The sequence below is a fragment of the Podarcis liolepis genome, assembly GCF_965112155.1.
Source record: "Podarcis liolepis genome assembly, chromosome: 14".
Taxonomy (NCBI): domain Eukaryota; kingdom Metazoa; phylum Chordata; class Lepidosauria; order Squamata; family Lacertidae; genus Podarcis; species Podarcis liolepis.
Genome location: NC_139569.1, coordinates 53,113,671 through 53,129,642, shown reverse-complemented (window position 1 = coordinate 53,129,642; position 15,972 = coordinate 53,113,671). Strand labels below are relative to the sequence as shown.

Genomic DNA, 15,972 nt, shown 5'->3' with positions numbered 1-15,972 from the left:
TTTCCTCACAAAGTCTTTAATTGACTCATCTTGTTCTTCATCAGAACCTTTCCAAAGAAGATTATTTGAGCATTTATCTACCTTTGCAGGGAAGTATTTTTTGCACACATTATGTGGCAGGAGAATTGCAATTCAGAGAAATGCAAATTTCAAAGGATGGCTGCATTTCAGTTCACATGTTCTTTTGGTATTGAAACTGTTGCTGATGTTCTATGGCAAAGGGATAACACATGGTTTGGCCTTTGGAAGATGATTTCCTGAGTGTAATGGTTCAAGGGGTTGCTCGTGCGTAAGCCGATGCCCACACCTGGCTGGGTTGCCTAAGTGCACCTTTTCTGTCCAGACAGCCACTTACCCGTGGCTGTCTCAATCGCTGGCAGAATCCGTCAGTGGGCATTTCTTAAACTTCTTCCGGCAAAGAAGTTCTTTCACGCCCAGTCTCCTCCTACTCTCCCTGCGCGGAAGCCTTCTGCGCAAGGAGGGCGTAGGCAGCGGAGGACCCTTCCTCCCCCCACTGGTCCCAGGCAAGGAGTCATGTGACTCCCTCTCAGATTCCCCCATCTGCCCCCCTTCTCCACTGGAGCTGAGCTGATTCCCTTCCCCAGAAGATGGGCTGCCTCTCCCAATCCCGGGACGCTCTCTGGGATCCCTCTGGAGCTCTCTCTCTCCCTCCGGCACTGATGGCAGTTCCCTGACACTGAGGCACTGTGGTCTTTCTGCTCATTAAGATGTTGTATGCAGCTGTGGGCTCCCCTCCCGCTGGCAACAACAACAAGAACCCATTGGAATTATTCACCCTTCAATAGTCATCTTATTTGTTGCCAATATGAAGACTGATATTTTTGCAAAAGGAGAACCCATCCTGTTCATTGTTTGGCAGGCAGCAGCATTATTGGTTGCACTTCGGCCTGCTGTGCTATTTTTATGTCTGGGTAACAAGGGGCTGGAAGATTCATTTTGAGGGAAGGGAATCTTTGGTGCAGTAATCTGAGAGGGAGCTATTATGCCCAAGAATGCTCTCTTACACATCCCGAATTTTAAAAGTCATGAAATGCACAAATGAGAGAGTGAGCAGCAACTGCCTGGAGTTGCTTCTTCATCACTGATGCTCAGTTGTGAGCTCTGCCAAACTGTACAAATTAGTGATTCAGGAACAAGAGTAAGGTACATGGTTCTCCACTCCCGTTTTTCTTGATGCCTTGTCATGACATTTGAGTCATGGGGCTCTTAAGAGCTCATGTAAACTCAGGATAACTCCCTGAGAGAATAAAAAACAATAATCCAGGCACTTGAGTCTTCATTCTTTCAGTTAGGCAGACAGACAGTCATTTGATTTATATCCCAGTCATTGGCTGGACCAAAGCCCCCAAAGCAATGTACAACAGTCATTTTTAAAATGCAGTGGTTAAGCTACAAATCTTTCATTTTAAAAATTAAAGCCATGTAAGGGATGGGCCCACAAGAAAATGCATTGGGGTGGGGAGAGACGAGAGCCTTTGAAAAACAGAATGATAAAAGGCAAAGAAGAAGAAGAAAGAAATGAAAGTTAATGGCTTTCCACACTTGTATTATTTATTTTATTTGTCTCTCACCTTTTTCTCCAAGGAGCTTTTCATGCTTCTCTCCCTCATTTAATCCCTACAACAACCCTGTGAGGTAGCTTACACTGAGAGAGGCAGTGATGGGCCAAAGCTCACCGCAATGAGCGTCATGGCTGAATGGGTATTTCAGTGGTGCATGTGGATTTGCCTCATGCCTCCCCACTTGGGGAAAGAGACCTCAAGGTGGTCTTTTTCTTTGGGACAGGGCCTGAAACCAGGTGGGCCTGAGAGACCAGTGGGAGTGTGCAGGCTAGTCTGGTATTTAAGGCTACTCTGCCCACTCTTCTACACTGCCCTCCCTCCTTCCCTTTATAGTGTGGACTTTGGCTAGCCGTCTTTTATGGTGCTGAGTAGAAATGGGGGTGGGGAGCTCCTAATTGGAACTTGGGACTTCCTGCTTTTGCCTGTTTCACACTGTTCAGTTTGTGCTGATTTGGCATTCTTTGCCTTTTTTGGCATTCAGTGCAGCAGGTGAGGAAAGGTGAGCCCTTAATTCACAGCTCCCCTGAGGCATGATGGGTAGAGTAAGGGGTACTCCTGTGTCATCACCCACAGGTGGAGGCTTGCAGGTACTTGGTCTGCACATCACGGTGAACCCTGGACAGCAGGGAGACACTTTCCCCACCCTTGGCTGAGGAGCAAATAACCAGCTGGCTTACAAACCCAGCTTCCCTCTTATGTCATCATTGATTCCTCCCGTACTTAGTTATTTGGCTGATTGATAGAGTCTCTGATTCATTATATTTCAACCTAATAAGTTGTCTTAAGTCTTCTTCCTGGGAAAATGGAGGACCTTTTAATTCTTTGGAACATGAATGGAGAAGGAAAAGAGCAGCAGGAGGGCCAGCTCTGAGTTGATCCACAGGCAGGTATGGGATGGTGTCCTCACCTCCTTGCCTGCCCTCCTCTCCTGTTTCCACCAGAGGGCAAGTAGTACGTGGGGGAAAAGGAAAAACAAAATGAATCCAATATAACACATTTTAAAACAAAGCAGCATTCTTGTAAATAAAAACACTACAAGCAGCCGGCAGACAGGTCAGACTAAGCACAAACCCTGGACAAATAAGTGAGTTTTGACCTGGCACCAACATCACAAACACTATCCAGTGGATGAGAAGTCTCTCTCCCTTGTGGCCACATCACAAACTTCACCCAGTGACGGGGCAAAACCCCTATGGTGGATCTGAAGACATGGGCAGGCTAGCGTTGTGAGAGGTGCTCCTTCAGCTATTTGAGTCCCACTTCACTTACTTACCAGCCCTTCAAGCACAAGGCTCCAGGGCAGGGGACAACAATATAAAAATACACCCACCCTGCCCGTCACTATATCTCTGCTTCTGCCAGGAGCTGGAGTCAGGTATAGGTCAGCAATGAAAAGCATGGTGTATGTGAAGGTAGCTCTTTATTCAAAGGAACCAAAACAACACAGGTCTAGTGACCCCAGCAGCTCTTCCCAGTAGGTCTTGCCTCAACAAAGCAGTGGTGAGGACTGAAGTCCCCACCTTCCCACCACTTTCTAAGGCTTCTGCTCTCCAGGGTCTTTCCCAAGCATTCACAAACTGTGTCTGTGCGCAACCAATCTCTGTTCTGGGAGAGCAGGGGGAAGGGGAGCTGGAGGGGGAGACTCCCTGGATTCTTCAGCAGGCTGTCTCAGCTCTGCTTCTTGGCCATTCTCCTCTCCAGCCTTGTCTGAACTGCTCTCTGTCACAGCCTCTTCCTGCTCCATAAACCCTGTTACCTCTTCTGCTTCAAACACCTCCTCCCAGTCTGCTCCTTCTTCTCCCTCTGACCACTTATCATCATCCCACCACCACTTCTTCCTCTAGGGGTCCCTACCTGGTGCCTCCTCCCACTCCTCTGCATCCAGCCAGTCCAGGACATCAGCTCTGCTCTATCTCTCCTAGGTGTCAAAGGCCAGGTTAAAGAGGTATGTCTTGAACGTATGAGCAAAGCAATACAATGAAGTAGCCAGATGCACCTTAATGAGGAGGAGATTCCACAGCTTAGGGGCTGCCACAGAGAATGCCCTGTCCTTAACTGCCACCCACAGACTTTTGAGGATGGTGAAATGACCAGGAGGGCCTTCTCAACTGATCTTGACACAGTCTCAAACCAAGATGTGCTCCCCTAAGCCCACATCCCCAGCACATTCACACTCCTGTCTCAGTGACATCTATGCTGGCTTGCTCATGTCCACAGAATGGAAGATGGCAGGATCCTCGAGGACGTGCTCTATGGGGAGCTGGCTTTAGGCACCAAGCCCATTGACAGACCACCTCTGCATTATAAAAAAAATCTGCAAATGAGATATGACAGCTGGCAACATTAACACTGCCACGTGGGAATGCCTTGCAGAAGACGCAGTGCCTCAGTCAGGTCATGTATCTACAGCAGTGACCAGAGATGGAATGACTAGTGGGAGGAGCACAGAAAGAAGAAATGCCACAGCACAACTGCATCAGCACAACCGGATGCCTTCACCTGCCCCAGCTGCCAGAAAACATCTCTCTCCCGTATCAGTCTCTACAGCCCCAGCAGGTTCTGTAACTCTCCAATAGTTTGACTCCACCCCCAAAGCCACACTCTTCCATTGTCTCCCAAGACAGATGAATGCCAGCCAACTCCCCCCCCCCCCAACCATTGGCAGATTGTCTGATGTTCTTGGAAACTGGAGTCCAAGAACATCTGGAGGGCTGCTCACCCCCCTCCCATTCTGCTTTAAAGTTAGCACTGGCACCTTGAATTGGTTTCAGAAGCATCTGGGCAGCCAACGTGGAGCTTTTCTGAGGATGTCATTAACCAGGCAGGTGTTCAAGGCTTAATGGATTCATCCCCTTGGAAAGCAGGGTTTTCATTTATTCCATTTTTTTACTCCCTTCAATAGCCATTTGCTTGTCTGATGAATTACACACATTTCTGTATGCATGGAAAGTAATAATGTTGCCATTAAGATGGATCAGGTATGGTTGTGAATCGCTGTGGTAACAAGCCACACCTTTAGGAAGCCATTATGAACAAAGCCTTCAAGGAAACAGAACACAGATAAAGAGTGATGGATTGTTTTCCTCAGGCATCAGTGGGAGTCCTGGTGGTAAAGAAAGTCTATTTTCACCAAGGTTCTTAAATAACCATTTGGCTGAAAGGCAGTGCTTATTTGTGACAGATGGACTGTGGGTACAGCTGCTGTTAACCTTCGTGGACAAAATATCCACCCAAGAGGACACCTGAGCTGTGAGGCACAGATGCCAAATTGACCTGCAAACCCAAATCCAGAGGCTCATTTGCTTGGTCTGTTGCCCATATGGAACCTCTGTATTTTTATTCATTGTTAAGCGGGGCGGGGTGGGTGGGTGAGATCCAGCTATACATAGGTATGCATGGGCAGATGCTGGACCCAGCTGTGGATGGGTCAGTCGGTATTCACTTGTTGCCATCACTCCTCTGTAACATAGATTTCTCCGTCTTAATTATGATGGGTCTAGATCAGCTCTTCTTTTTGTCAGGCCTCTGTTTTCACTTGGTCTCCCCACATGTAGGGCTGGTGACAGCAAAAGCCTCAGAGGATGACCTGTTTGCTCTCATTCTAGTTTGGGGCTAGTCCTGAGAGGCAGGTGGTGAGACTGGAGTTGAACCAAAAGTTCTCCTATGACATTTTTTGTATCTCATGGGATGAGATACATCAACATATCTTTCAGCGTCTCCCTCCCACCATCTAAGACCCCCCCCTTTTTATAAAGAGTTCTTGAGGATTTTGATCTTCTGATTCTGCTATGAACTGACTCTTTCCACACCTTCTGGACTAGAGTAGAACTGATTCAGCTTTTCTGATGCAGTGAAGAAGCAAAGAAAATGAAAACTGCATTTTTTTTAAAAAATGTGCAGTTTAAGAGAAAATGTATTTAGAAATTTACCTATTTAAATAAATTGTGCAGTTGTTTTTTTTATAAATCTTATTAATACAGAAATGTAGTGGAATTATAAGTGGACACATGTGGAAGTGATCCTTATTTCTTAGCAATGTCAAGTGTATACCTGGCAAGGGTGTGTGGCCAGTAGACACAGCAGCATTAGAGTACAGGATGGGTGAGCACCACCAGTCATAGAATCATAGAATCATAGAATCATAGAATCATAGAGTTGGAAGAGACCACAAGGGCCATCGAGTCCAACCCCCTGCCAAGCAGGAAACACCATCAGAGCACTCCTGACATATGGTTGTCAAGCCTCTGCTTAAAGACCTCCAAAGTAGGAGACTCCACCACACTCCTTGGCAGCAAATTCCACTGTCAAACAGCTCTTACTGTCAGGAAGTTCTTCCTAATATTTAGGTGGAATCTTCTTTCTTGTAGTTTGGATCCATTGCTCCGTGTCCGCTTCTCTGGAGCAGCAGAAAACAACCTTTCTCCCTCCTCTATGTGACATCCTTTTATATATTTGAACATGGCTATCATATCACCCCTTAACCTCCTCTTCTCCAGGCTAAACATGCCCAGCTCCCTTAGCCGTTCCTCATAAGGCATTGTTTCCAGGCCTTTGACCATTTTGGTTGCCCTCCTCTGGACACGTTCCAGTTTGAGTTCCAGTCCCTCTCATGTCTTCACTTAACACATGTAAACATCCCTAATTTCTCCTGGGCTTTGTGGATTCAGCTGGTGGGGAGCTAATTTGTTCAATGTCTGAAAGCAACTCTCAGCCTAGGATAGGGGTAGTCAACATGGCACTCTCCTGATGTTTTTGGACTCCAACTTGCAGCAGCCTCAGCCAACATGGCTAACAGTCAAGGATGATGGGAACTGTACTCCAGTAACAGCCGGAGCGCACCCTGCTGGCTGCTTCTGGTCTCCAAGTTCACCTGATGACTTCTCCAGAGAAGGGTTGGGCAGGAGGCAGAGTAGAATCTCTGGGTGCTTTACAGTTGATCAAGGAGTGTTTCTGGACTTCCAAATTGTTTAACAATGATATGACTTTTGCCACTGCAATTAAGCAGCTGAAATGAAGAATGCTAACCAGGAATGGGCTTTCTGTGCACAAAGACTGTGGCCCCAGTTAAGGTCTGGCATGGCAGACAATAACTTAGGTTCAGAATGTGCGCAAAGGAACCCAGTTCATTCATTCTAGCTGTGTGCTTTTTGCACCTCCAGTAGATCTATTAAAACTCCAGAGTTGATCTGAAAAGCCTGAACCCATCCCTGCTGTAGAGGATCTGGTTGAGCTGTCACACAGGATAACCCATAAGCAATAAATAAGCCTGATGCCCTGTATCAACTAGAATGATAATTCACATTAGTCAGTGACCTATTTCTGAAAGTGCTTGATGCAAGGTATTATGAAGGAACTAGATGTCTTTCAAGCAGGATCCTTTGGTTTTGAGCAGGCAGCTATTTGAGATTCATAGCAGAGGAAAGCTATTTCAATAACTCTTCATAACAGCTTTTTAAAAATAAAAAAAAGAACAACAACCAACATTGATTTGTTCCTTTCCTTTGGCAGGATGAAAAGAACCAAGTTTTAACCACCAACATTTGGCTACACATGGTGAGTGTTAAAGTTTAGAAGTTTCCTTTAAGAGGGTGATTTTATCAGTAACTTAGGAAGTTCTCATATGCCAAGATCTAGCTCCAGATCCTTCCCAGAGATGCTGGGGATTAAACCTGGGACCTTCTGCATGCAAAGCAGAGGCTCTATCATGGAGCTACAGCTCCTCCCTTTAACAGAAACATGTGGGCACCATGGAAAGTGAAACTGCAGAGACCCAGAAGGCTGCTATATATCAAGCCAGACCAATGGTCCATCTAGTTCAGTATCATCCACACTGACCTGCAGCAGCTTTCCAGTTTTCCAGACAGGAGTGTTTCCTCAGTCCTACATAGAGATGCTGGGGATTGAACCTGGGACCTTCTGCATGCAAAGCAGATGTTCTACAGTAAAAAAAGCAAAAAGACCTTAAAGGCTAACAGAACATGACAAGCCCAATATTTGCTCCTTGTGATTGCTTTAGTGAATGAATTCATTTAATAAAATATTGATTCTTTTCCATTGTAAGATATATATCAGAGAGTGTCAGACATTAACTGTTACTGCATGCCAGCTGTCAAATATGGTCAGACATGCTGAGTGTGTCAGTAAGTCAGCTGTGAAATCCCAAATACTATGGTAGGCCAGCTATCAGATGTTGTCCCAAATGGACAGTATTGACTTTCACCTTCCTCTGGTGGCGCCACAACTACGATGTGTAATGGAAGGTGAGAGGCGGGGGGGGGGGGGCGTGCCAAATGTTGGTGTTGTACAGAGCACCACTGAAATTTGAAACCCCAAGGTCTGCCACTGACATGGATAGTACACACATCAAATGAGCAAACATCCCTTAATCAAAAGCGAGGAGTGCTCACAAGGACTCCTGAGTTCGTCTGAATCTGGAAGTTAACTTCATAAATTTCTACTCTCTTTCCCCATCCCACCACTTTTTTCACTGCATTCATTTCCTTCTGAAATATACTTGGAGTTGAGTGTTGATTTCATGCTCTATATTTCAGCTCATGGTCATCAGTGAGTGAATGAGTTTCCCCCAAAAACCTCTGGCTATATATACATTATTTACACAATGGGTCCCGCATGATTGGCTGATTCAATTCCCCTCCTGCAGCCCAGTCAGGTTGCTGATTGACTTCCTCCTGGACCCGGATTGGGCAGCTCCTGCAGACCAATCAAGTTGCTGCCTTCTAGGATCTTACCTACCTATTGTTCTAGGATCCAAGCTCAGTACATAACACCTTCAGTATCAACCATCAGTTACATCAAAGAGCTCTTTGCTCACAGCTGACTGTATTTCAGATGTTGCACGGTGCTTTGAGCAGCAGGACACAGTGACATAACGGTGTTACTATAAATTGACATGAAGTGTACTTACACAACTCCATTTTAAACAATTTGAGGGGAGTGTTACAGGATGCAGAACAGGGGACACTGCGGAAGATAAAGAACTATTCAACTGGAAATGCCAAAAAAATGGGAATTATTTTCATATGTGGTGGAAACACCAGTATATTTTAAAAACGGGAAAAAGTTGATAGTTTAATAAGAGACCAGCTACATATATGCAAGGTTCCTCCCCTTTCTTTCTACAGTCCTCCCCAGTACCAAGTACTGTTTTTGCTGCCCATGGCAGCCATTTTGTGCTGGCACTCACAGCACTTTTATCAATGTATGATTTTAAAAAACACTGCATTGTAAGGAATGGACACAAGGAACTTGTCTCTTATATGTTGAAAGCATCAAGGTTACTGTATGCAAGCAAGTGAAGATTACAAACCAACCAATCAATAGAATGGATTGATAAACACTGGGAATTTGTGTCAATGACAGCATTAACACATTTTATAAAAATAAACCAGAAAAAGACAGTGGCAAAATATTTTTGAAACAAACTAGGAAGCATTTATTGAAAAATGAAGACAAGGCTTTTGCACTACTTTGAATTAGATTATTTGAAATATGAGTATACAAGCTGGATTTTTTAAAAAACATTTTTTTATTAAAGATTTCTTGGTTTACAAAAGTATGTGCAATGTCAATTTACATTTTCTACATATCAGTTTCATTTGTTGAGACATTAGTGTTACATTAGGAAGAAAAGGGGGAAAGCATGATCTGAAGACAAGGGCTCTCTGCCCCTCTTGTTTTCCAGCAACTGGCTCTCAGAAGCATTTCTGCCTCCGCTGTGGAGCCAGAGCAGAGCCATCCTGGAGAGGAGCCTTTGACAGCCATCTCCTCCATGAATTTCTCTAATCCTCTTTTTATAGTTTTTATTAAAGATTTTCCTCTGTAACAAATAAACAAAAAGGGGTACCTATAGTGTTTCCACTTTCAATTCATAGTCTTTTTCACAGTTCATTTGCATTCAGTATGAGACACTGTTATATACTGTACGTTATTGGGGGGGAAAGTGAGAGGAGGGGAAATAATGATCTTTCGTTCTGTTGCATAGTGCTTCTGCAGGGTTTTTATGTCAGCCTCACATGGTTAAGTCCTTTATTCATATATTTATTTTTGTTACAAAGCCATCTAGCTCGGTAGCCATTACTGCCTCCCACGGCAGTGAGTTCCAAGGTTTAACCATGTGTTGCATAGTTAAACATATTGGCTGATTGATACTGATGAGACAAAAAAAGAAGTTTGTCTTTTGCTGCCATTGCATTTTAAAAGAAGATGTGGAAAAGGCACAAGTTATTTATAAAAGTAAGAAAACTTTTCATCAGCTTTAAAAACTGGTCCCAGAAGAACCCAGGCAGTTTAATCAAGGACAGATTTATCAGTGTCACAAGCACTGGGAGAGACAAGAGCTAATCACTGGGCATCCTGACTGGAGACGAGTTCCAGCAGTTGACATCTGTAGAGCTGGAGGACACACAGGAGAACCGCTTTGGTCATTTGCTGCTTTGACAGGGTTGTAAACAGCATACTGAGTTGCAAAAGAACTGCCCAATACAAATGAAAGGAAAAAGCATAGTGCAGATTGGAGCTAAAGAAGAGGTCAAATTTCGCCGGAATGAGGCTTTCATGCATTGCGTGGAGCAAAACAATCATTTGGGGGAAATGTGTGACTTTCTGAAGCTAAAACCAATGATTGGAGCACTGGTGTGAAATTATAGGAACCTGCCTTAGGTGATCTCCACTTAACCTTGCGCAGAAGCTGGCTGGGTAGTGCAAATCAGTACAGGATCTTCAGCCCACCATGTTTCTTTGTCCCCCGTTGGTTGAGGTTGGTAGCTCACAAGGCTGCAGTCAAGACAAACACAATGCAAAGGAGGAGGAGCCTTGCAAACATTTAGGGCGGGAATGTGGCCTGCCAGGCTCCTCTTCTGGCCCACAGGATTCTCTTCAAGCCCTGCCCCTCATGAGCCCCACACCATGCTCTGTTCAAGTGCTCTTGCCTGGCTGGAAGGTGGCCTCTTGCTTGCCTTTGTTTCTGTAACTGCTAAGAAAAGCCTGCCTTTCAGGGATCAAATCGTGAACCGAAATGTGAGTAAACTTTTTGTTATTTTACTCAGGAAGACTTGTGTCTTTATTCTTTTAAGAGGAATCAAAGGGGACACCAGGAAATAATCTTAACTAAGAGATTCAAACAAATCTGCAAACTAGCTTCCAGCTAAATTAAGGGGAATTTGCTTTGCTACATCACTCACTAGTGTGAGTGAAGGAAGGATAATATTTATTCAATATATCCTTTCCTACAATCCTTAACATTCCTATAGCAACAAGGGTGAGCCAGCAGTAAATAACCAAGCAAACTGGAGTTAACTCTTTATTAGCAGAACAGGATCTGCACAGGAGTGTCAGGCTTAATGAGCACAGCAACTCAGGTTAGGCTCACCAGGTTCCATCCATCATTGTGGGTGTCCAGCATACACACGTGACATCTCACACATGTGTGACATCACATGCCACAATGGGAGGGCCTGATGTGTAAAAGGTCCAGACAAGGCTGGGAAATGACCCTTGTATGAAATGTTGGAGATTCACTGCTGGTGAGAGTAGACCAGTCTTCTCCACCTGATGCTCTCTGAATGAAGTCAGACTATGTTAAGAGCTTCCACTCTCCCACTAGGGATCTCAAGGGTCTTCAGAGCCCCAGGACTTAACTTTCCTTCAGAAAACAACACGTGAGCTCTTCACTCAGATGCCCTTCTGAGATCTGCTTAGCTAAGCACTTCCCCCTTAAGTCCTCTATCAGGTGTGTAAGAAGCCACTTGCTTTCTTCAGCTAACATGGTTAAACATGGTTAAACAGGAAGTAGTGATGTCCACCAACCTAGATGGCTTTAAAAGAGGATTAGACAAAGAGGAGAGGGCTAGTGATGGCTACTAGCCAGGATGGCTCTGCTCTGCTTCCACAGTGGGAGGCAGCAATGCTTCTAAATGCCGGTTCTGGAAGCCACAGGAAGGGAGACTGCTCTTGTACTTGAATCCTGCCTGTGGGTTTCCCATTGGGGCATTTGGTCAGCCGCTGTAAGAACAGGATGCTGGACTAGATGGCCATTGGTCTGATCTAGAAGGCTCTTCTTATGTTCTTCTTTGACTCACCACTGGGCTGGTTAGCTCCAGAACTGCTGGCTTTTCCTTTCTCTCCTGCTGTGTCCTAAGTCACTGTGGCAAGGCTTGCTAAACAGCCTAGCTCTTTCCTCTTTCCTTATTCTACCACTCCACCTCCATCCTTTCTCCTCCGCCCAGCTTGAGTCCTTCTATTAATGTGCCACGCACCACACCTTCATCCTCCAGCTGGCTTAGCATTGCTTCTTCTCTGGCAGGGCCAACCTGCCTAGCCTCTCCTGGTTTGTTTGGTTCATCTCTCTACAGCTGCCCATCAGGCTGACATCATGAGTGGGGGGCTGGTGTGCCAGCCACTTCCCGCGTGCTACAGTTCCCATTATCCCTTACCAGTAGTCGTACTGGGGCTGATAGGAACTGTAACTGAGCAACCCCTGGATGACACTTGTTGGGGAAGGCTGCAGGAGAGAAGCTAGATGAACCATCTGAGGCAGCTTCCTATTTCCTCTGTGGGACCTTTAATATATATATTCCAATTTCACGCTTGAGATGGCACAAACTGTAAGGCACAAGCAGAGTGGCATTTCTTTTACAGGCTGCTGTGTGCAACTGGGTGACCTAAAAATGAAATTGTAATGCCTTCAGTTGTTCTCCCAACCCTCTACCCCCGCCTCAGTTGCTAAATGCACAGTTTGTAGAATCTGGGGCTTTTTTGCAAGTAAAATGCCACTTCTTGAGAGTTCCAGGCAAGACACTCATCTGAGTCCTAACTCTGCCATACTCTGGAAGGAACAAGCTACTGCTAGTAGAAAATTAAATTAACCTGTGCGTGTTTGCTTATTATTCTTAATTTGCCAGTACTGGACAGACTACTATTTACAGTGGAATATGTCAGAATATCCTGGAGTGAAGAACGTCCGTTTTCCTGATGGCCAGATATGGAAGCCGGATATCCTTCTATATAACAGGTAGGCTTACATGGTGCAAAAGGTGGGAATTGTTGTTGTTGTTGTTATACATAGTTTTCATACCCTGCCCTTACTCCAAGATAGGAACACAGGATAGCTGATGACATAGAATATGCAACAGAGTACAAAAAATATACAATAAAATCAGTCTCAAATCCATGATCAAAGACACTTTAAGCACAAATCTGCAGCATCAAGTAATAAGTACCATCTCTTTCTGTTATACTGAGCTGAATACAGCTTCTGGGAGCTCACAAACAGGACTTGTAAGAAGGGCATTCGCAAGGGCGTTTTGAGAAGGAGGCCTCACTGTGTGTACAGGGCCAAGAAACATGGATGGTGAGGGAGCTGTTGCAGTGACCTACCACACCTGTGCCATGTTTCTATTTCTGCTGGCGAAAGTGCAAAACTATACCTGCAGCAGGTGCAAGCTGGTTGCCTTGCTGGAAGAGAAAGTACAGCAACCTGAGGTCTTCCTACCCACACTTCGAGCTACTGGGCAAGATGCAGAAATTATCACGATACCAGAGTGGACTCTCTTGGGACAGAGATGCAGGGGGGATGCCTCTAGGGAGGAGGGCGTTCACTCCATGCAGGAGACAAATCCCTGGAAGAATGTGACACGCAGAAGTGGGACTGTCAGGAGCCATGCTATGTCACTGTAGTTTCAAAATCGATTTCACCTCAGACACCTTGCTGAGGAGCAAGGACAGCAGTTAGTTCGGTATTTTTATTTATTTACTTGATGGGGGGGGCAGCTGCCTCCTGGCTTTATCCATGCTTCCAGGTGATGTTGTCAGAAAAGATTTGGCTTCTTGGACCATGGTCCCAATTCCATGAGGAACAACTTCTGGCAAGATATAGGTTGTATCTCACAATGGTTGGCAAGAATGTGTTTGCTAAGACTCTTGTGAACCTGATCAGGAGAGTGTTAAACTAAATCCTGAGGAGGATGGAGACAGTATTACAGATAAAAGGGGAATACCTGGTACCGGGAATAATAGCTTCTTTGATGCACAGGAAAGCGATGTGCTGCTGCTGAAACCTGCTAAAGGGGAGGAAACTGCAAGAAGGAGGCAGCTGGAGGGAACAACTCATGGTTTCAGTTGTCTCTACACAAATGCACATAGTATGGGAAACAAGCATTTGCGCTCTTATTACAGGATGGCAAATATGACCTGGAGGCATTGCTGAAACCTGGTGGGATGAGACTCGTGACTGAAATGTAGGAATTGAGGGGTATAATCTGTTCAAAAGGAATCAACCAAACAGGAAGGGAGAAGCAGCAGCATTATATGTAAGGGATGTGTACGCTTGTGAAGAAATCCAATACCTGCAGCATGGAAGGCAGATAGAGAGTGTATGGGTAATTTTTTATCCCTGTGATTTCCCTAGGAAAACCCTCATTTTCTCACTAAATTGGTGGAAACAGCAATCTATGGAAAACCTGGTTGCCATTTGCTCTGATTCAGTGGTAAAACATGGGCTTTCCCAGGGAAAGCACCAGGATAAAAAGCAACAATGCTTGGACAAGGAGTTTTAAAGCCGAGACCTGTGTGGAAGTCTGGAAGAGTCCTAAGTGTGCTTTTTCAACCTAGCACAGCAAATCCACTTTGGTTTTGAAAGTGATGAGTAAATGCATTGAAAAGTGTGGGATGAATGAATGATGATCAGGAACCCAGATAAATACCTGCAAGCAAATTAGGATGTATAAGTTCCTTACAAACAAATGACAATGAATTCTCAAGAACAACCAGACAAAGCCTACCCACCATGCAAACTTCATGCAAGCAGTTCTGGATGAAAGCTGAATAAACAGGTTGTCCAGAGAAACTGGAACTGCTGTTCAAAATTCTTACATTTGAATTTTCTGATGCAGTTCGACAACCAAAGATGTGTAGTTCAGGAGAAAGAATGCACAAAATGTATACTAGTGCCACTGGTGTGCAAAAATGAATAATATTGGGGGAAATGGATTGCAAAAATGCATCTGTTGGACAAAAACGTGTGTGTTCAGAGAAATGTGCATGAAATTTCATAGATTCTCATGTAGCTTTTTTGTTTTTTTTGTAAATGCTTTTTATTAACTTATTATTACAGCACATACACACACGGCATGTGGAAAACAAACTACAAAACTACAAAAGAAAACACAAAATAAATGAAAAACATATAGTGGTTACATACTTAATTCGTTCCGGAGGTCCATTCTTAATGTGAAACTGTTCTTAACCTGAAGCACCACTTTAGCTAATGGGGCCTCCCGCTGCTGCTGCGCCACCGGAGCACAATTTCTGTTCTCATCCTGAAGCAAAGTTCTTAACCCGAGGTACTATTTCTGGGTTAGCAGAGTCTGTAACCTGAAGCGTATGTAACCTGAAGCGTATGTAACCTGAAGCGTATGTAACCTAAGGTACCACTGTATACCCATATATCTGCAAGTATCTGCATGCGGACTTATGTTAGCTTATGTATGTGACCCCCCCCCCCCGGCAGTTGGAAATCCCTTATAGAGGCAGCAAACCTTCAGCTTGGAGGGCAGCTACAGCAGTTCTAAGCCTAGCAGATCTATAGATCTATACTGATCGCTCCTGTGACATGTACAGGCACTGGTGGAGGAAGAGGGGATGGGGGGAGCACACTGCCCCGGGCAGCGCGATCCCGGTGGGGTTCCATAGTGGCTGCCCCCCCCCCGCGCTGGGTGCCCTGCCCCCACAGGTGCTCTCCGCCACCGTGTACAGGCTGTGCTTCTGCAAATACTGGTAGATGGGAAGTGCAGTTATTGGGATGCAAGAGTTGGGTGCTCAGCATGGAACCCCTGTGCTCTTTCAAACTTCCTTGCTGAATGCTGAGAAACGGCAAAGCTCTCTCCCTCCCTCTGTGTGTGCACATATATAAAAACATCTGAGGCACATCATTTAAAAACTTATGCCATAGCTTCCCCAAAGCTGCCTTCTCATCTCCTGCTGTTTAGCTGGCAAATTGCCCTTTGGAAATGATGTTCTGCATTCATGGCTGTCCATGCTCATTTATCTTGCCAAGCTGGACACTGTATCCATGCACAGTGACTGATATTTATGCGCTGGAGAGAAGTGCCTGCCTTGTGACTGCATGTCTGAGAGTGGGATTAAGCTTGACAGGGTGCTTAAATATTCCCAGGTCGCTTGTCTTCTTGCTTTTCACTCTTTTGTTCCTTTGTACTCTCCAGGGACTTTTTGCATGCAAAGCAAATGCTTTACCACTGAGCTACAGCTACAGTCTGCTCAGGAAGGGAGGTCCCTGAAGACAAGGACCACCCTAAACCTGGAGCAGACACTGCCTGGCTAACATCCTTAAAGGTGAACTACCAGAACTGCATTA

At 45.1% G+C, this 15,972-nt stretch overlaps 1 protein-coding gene across 5 annotated transcripts in view; it reads left to right on the top strand.

Annotated features, from left to right (window-relative positions):
* The window catches only part of CHRNA7 (cholinergic receptor nicotinic alpha 7 subunit), a 78,218-nt gene that overhangs the window by 38,128 nt on the left and 24,118 nt on the right, over window positions 1-15,972 (top strand). For 3 of the 5 annotated variants that reach the window (XM_083475867.1, XM_083475866.1, XM_083475864.1), the window contains exons 3-4: window positions 7,092-7,136; window positions 12,503-12,612. In XM_083475867.1, coding sequence (XP_083331993.1) covers window positions 7,092-7,136; window positions 12,503-12,612 — 155 coding nt within the window. Of the gene's footprint in view, window positions 1-4,676; window positions 4,890-7,091; window positions 7,137-10,503; window positions 10,620-12,502; window positions 12,613-15,972 lie in introns of those variants that run through there. The other 2 variants (XM_083475868.1, XM_083475865.1) reach the window with 2 other exon arrangements.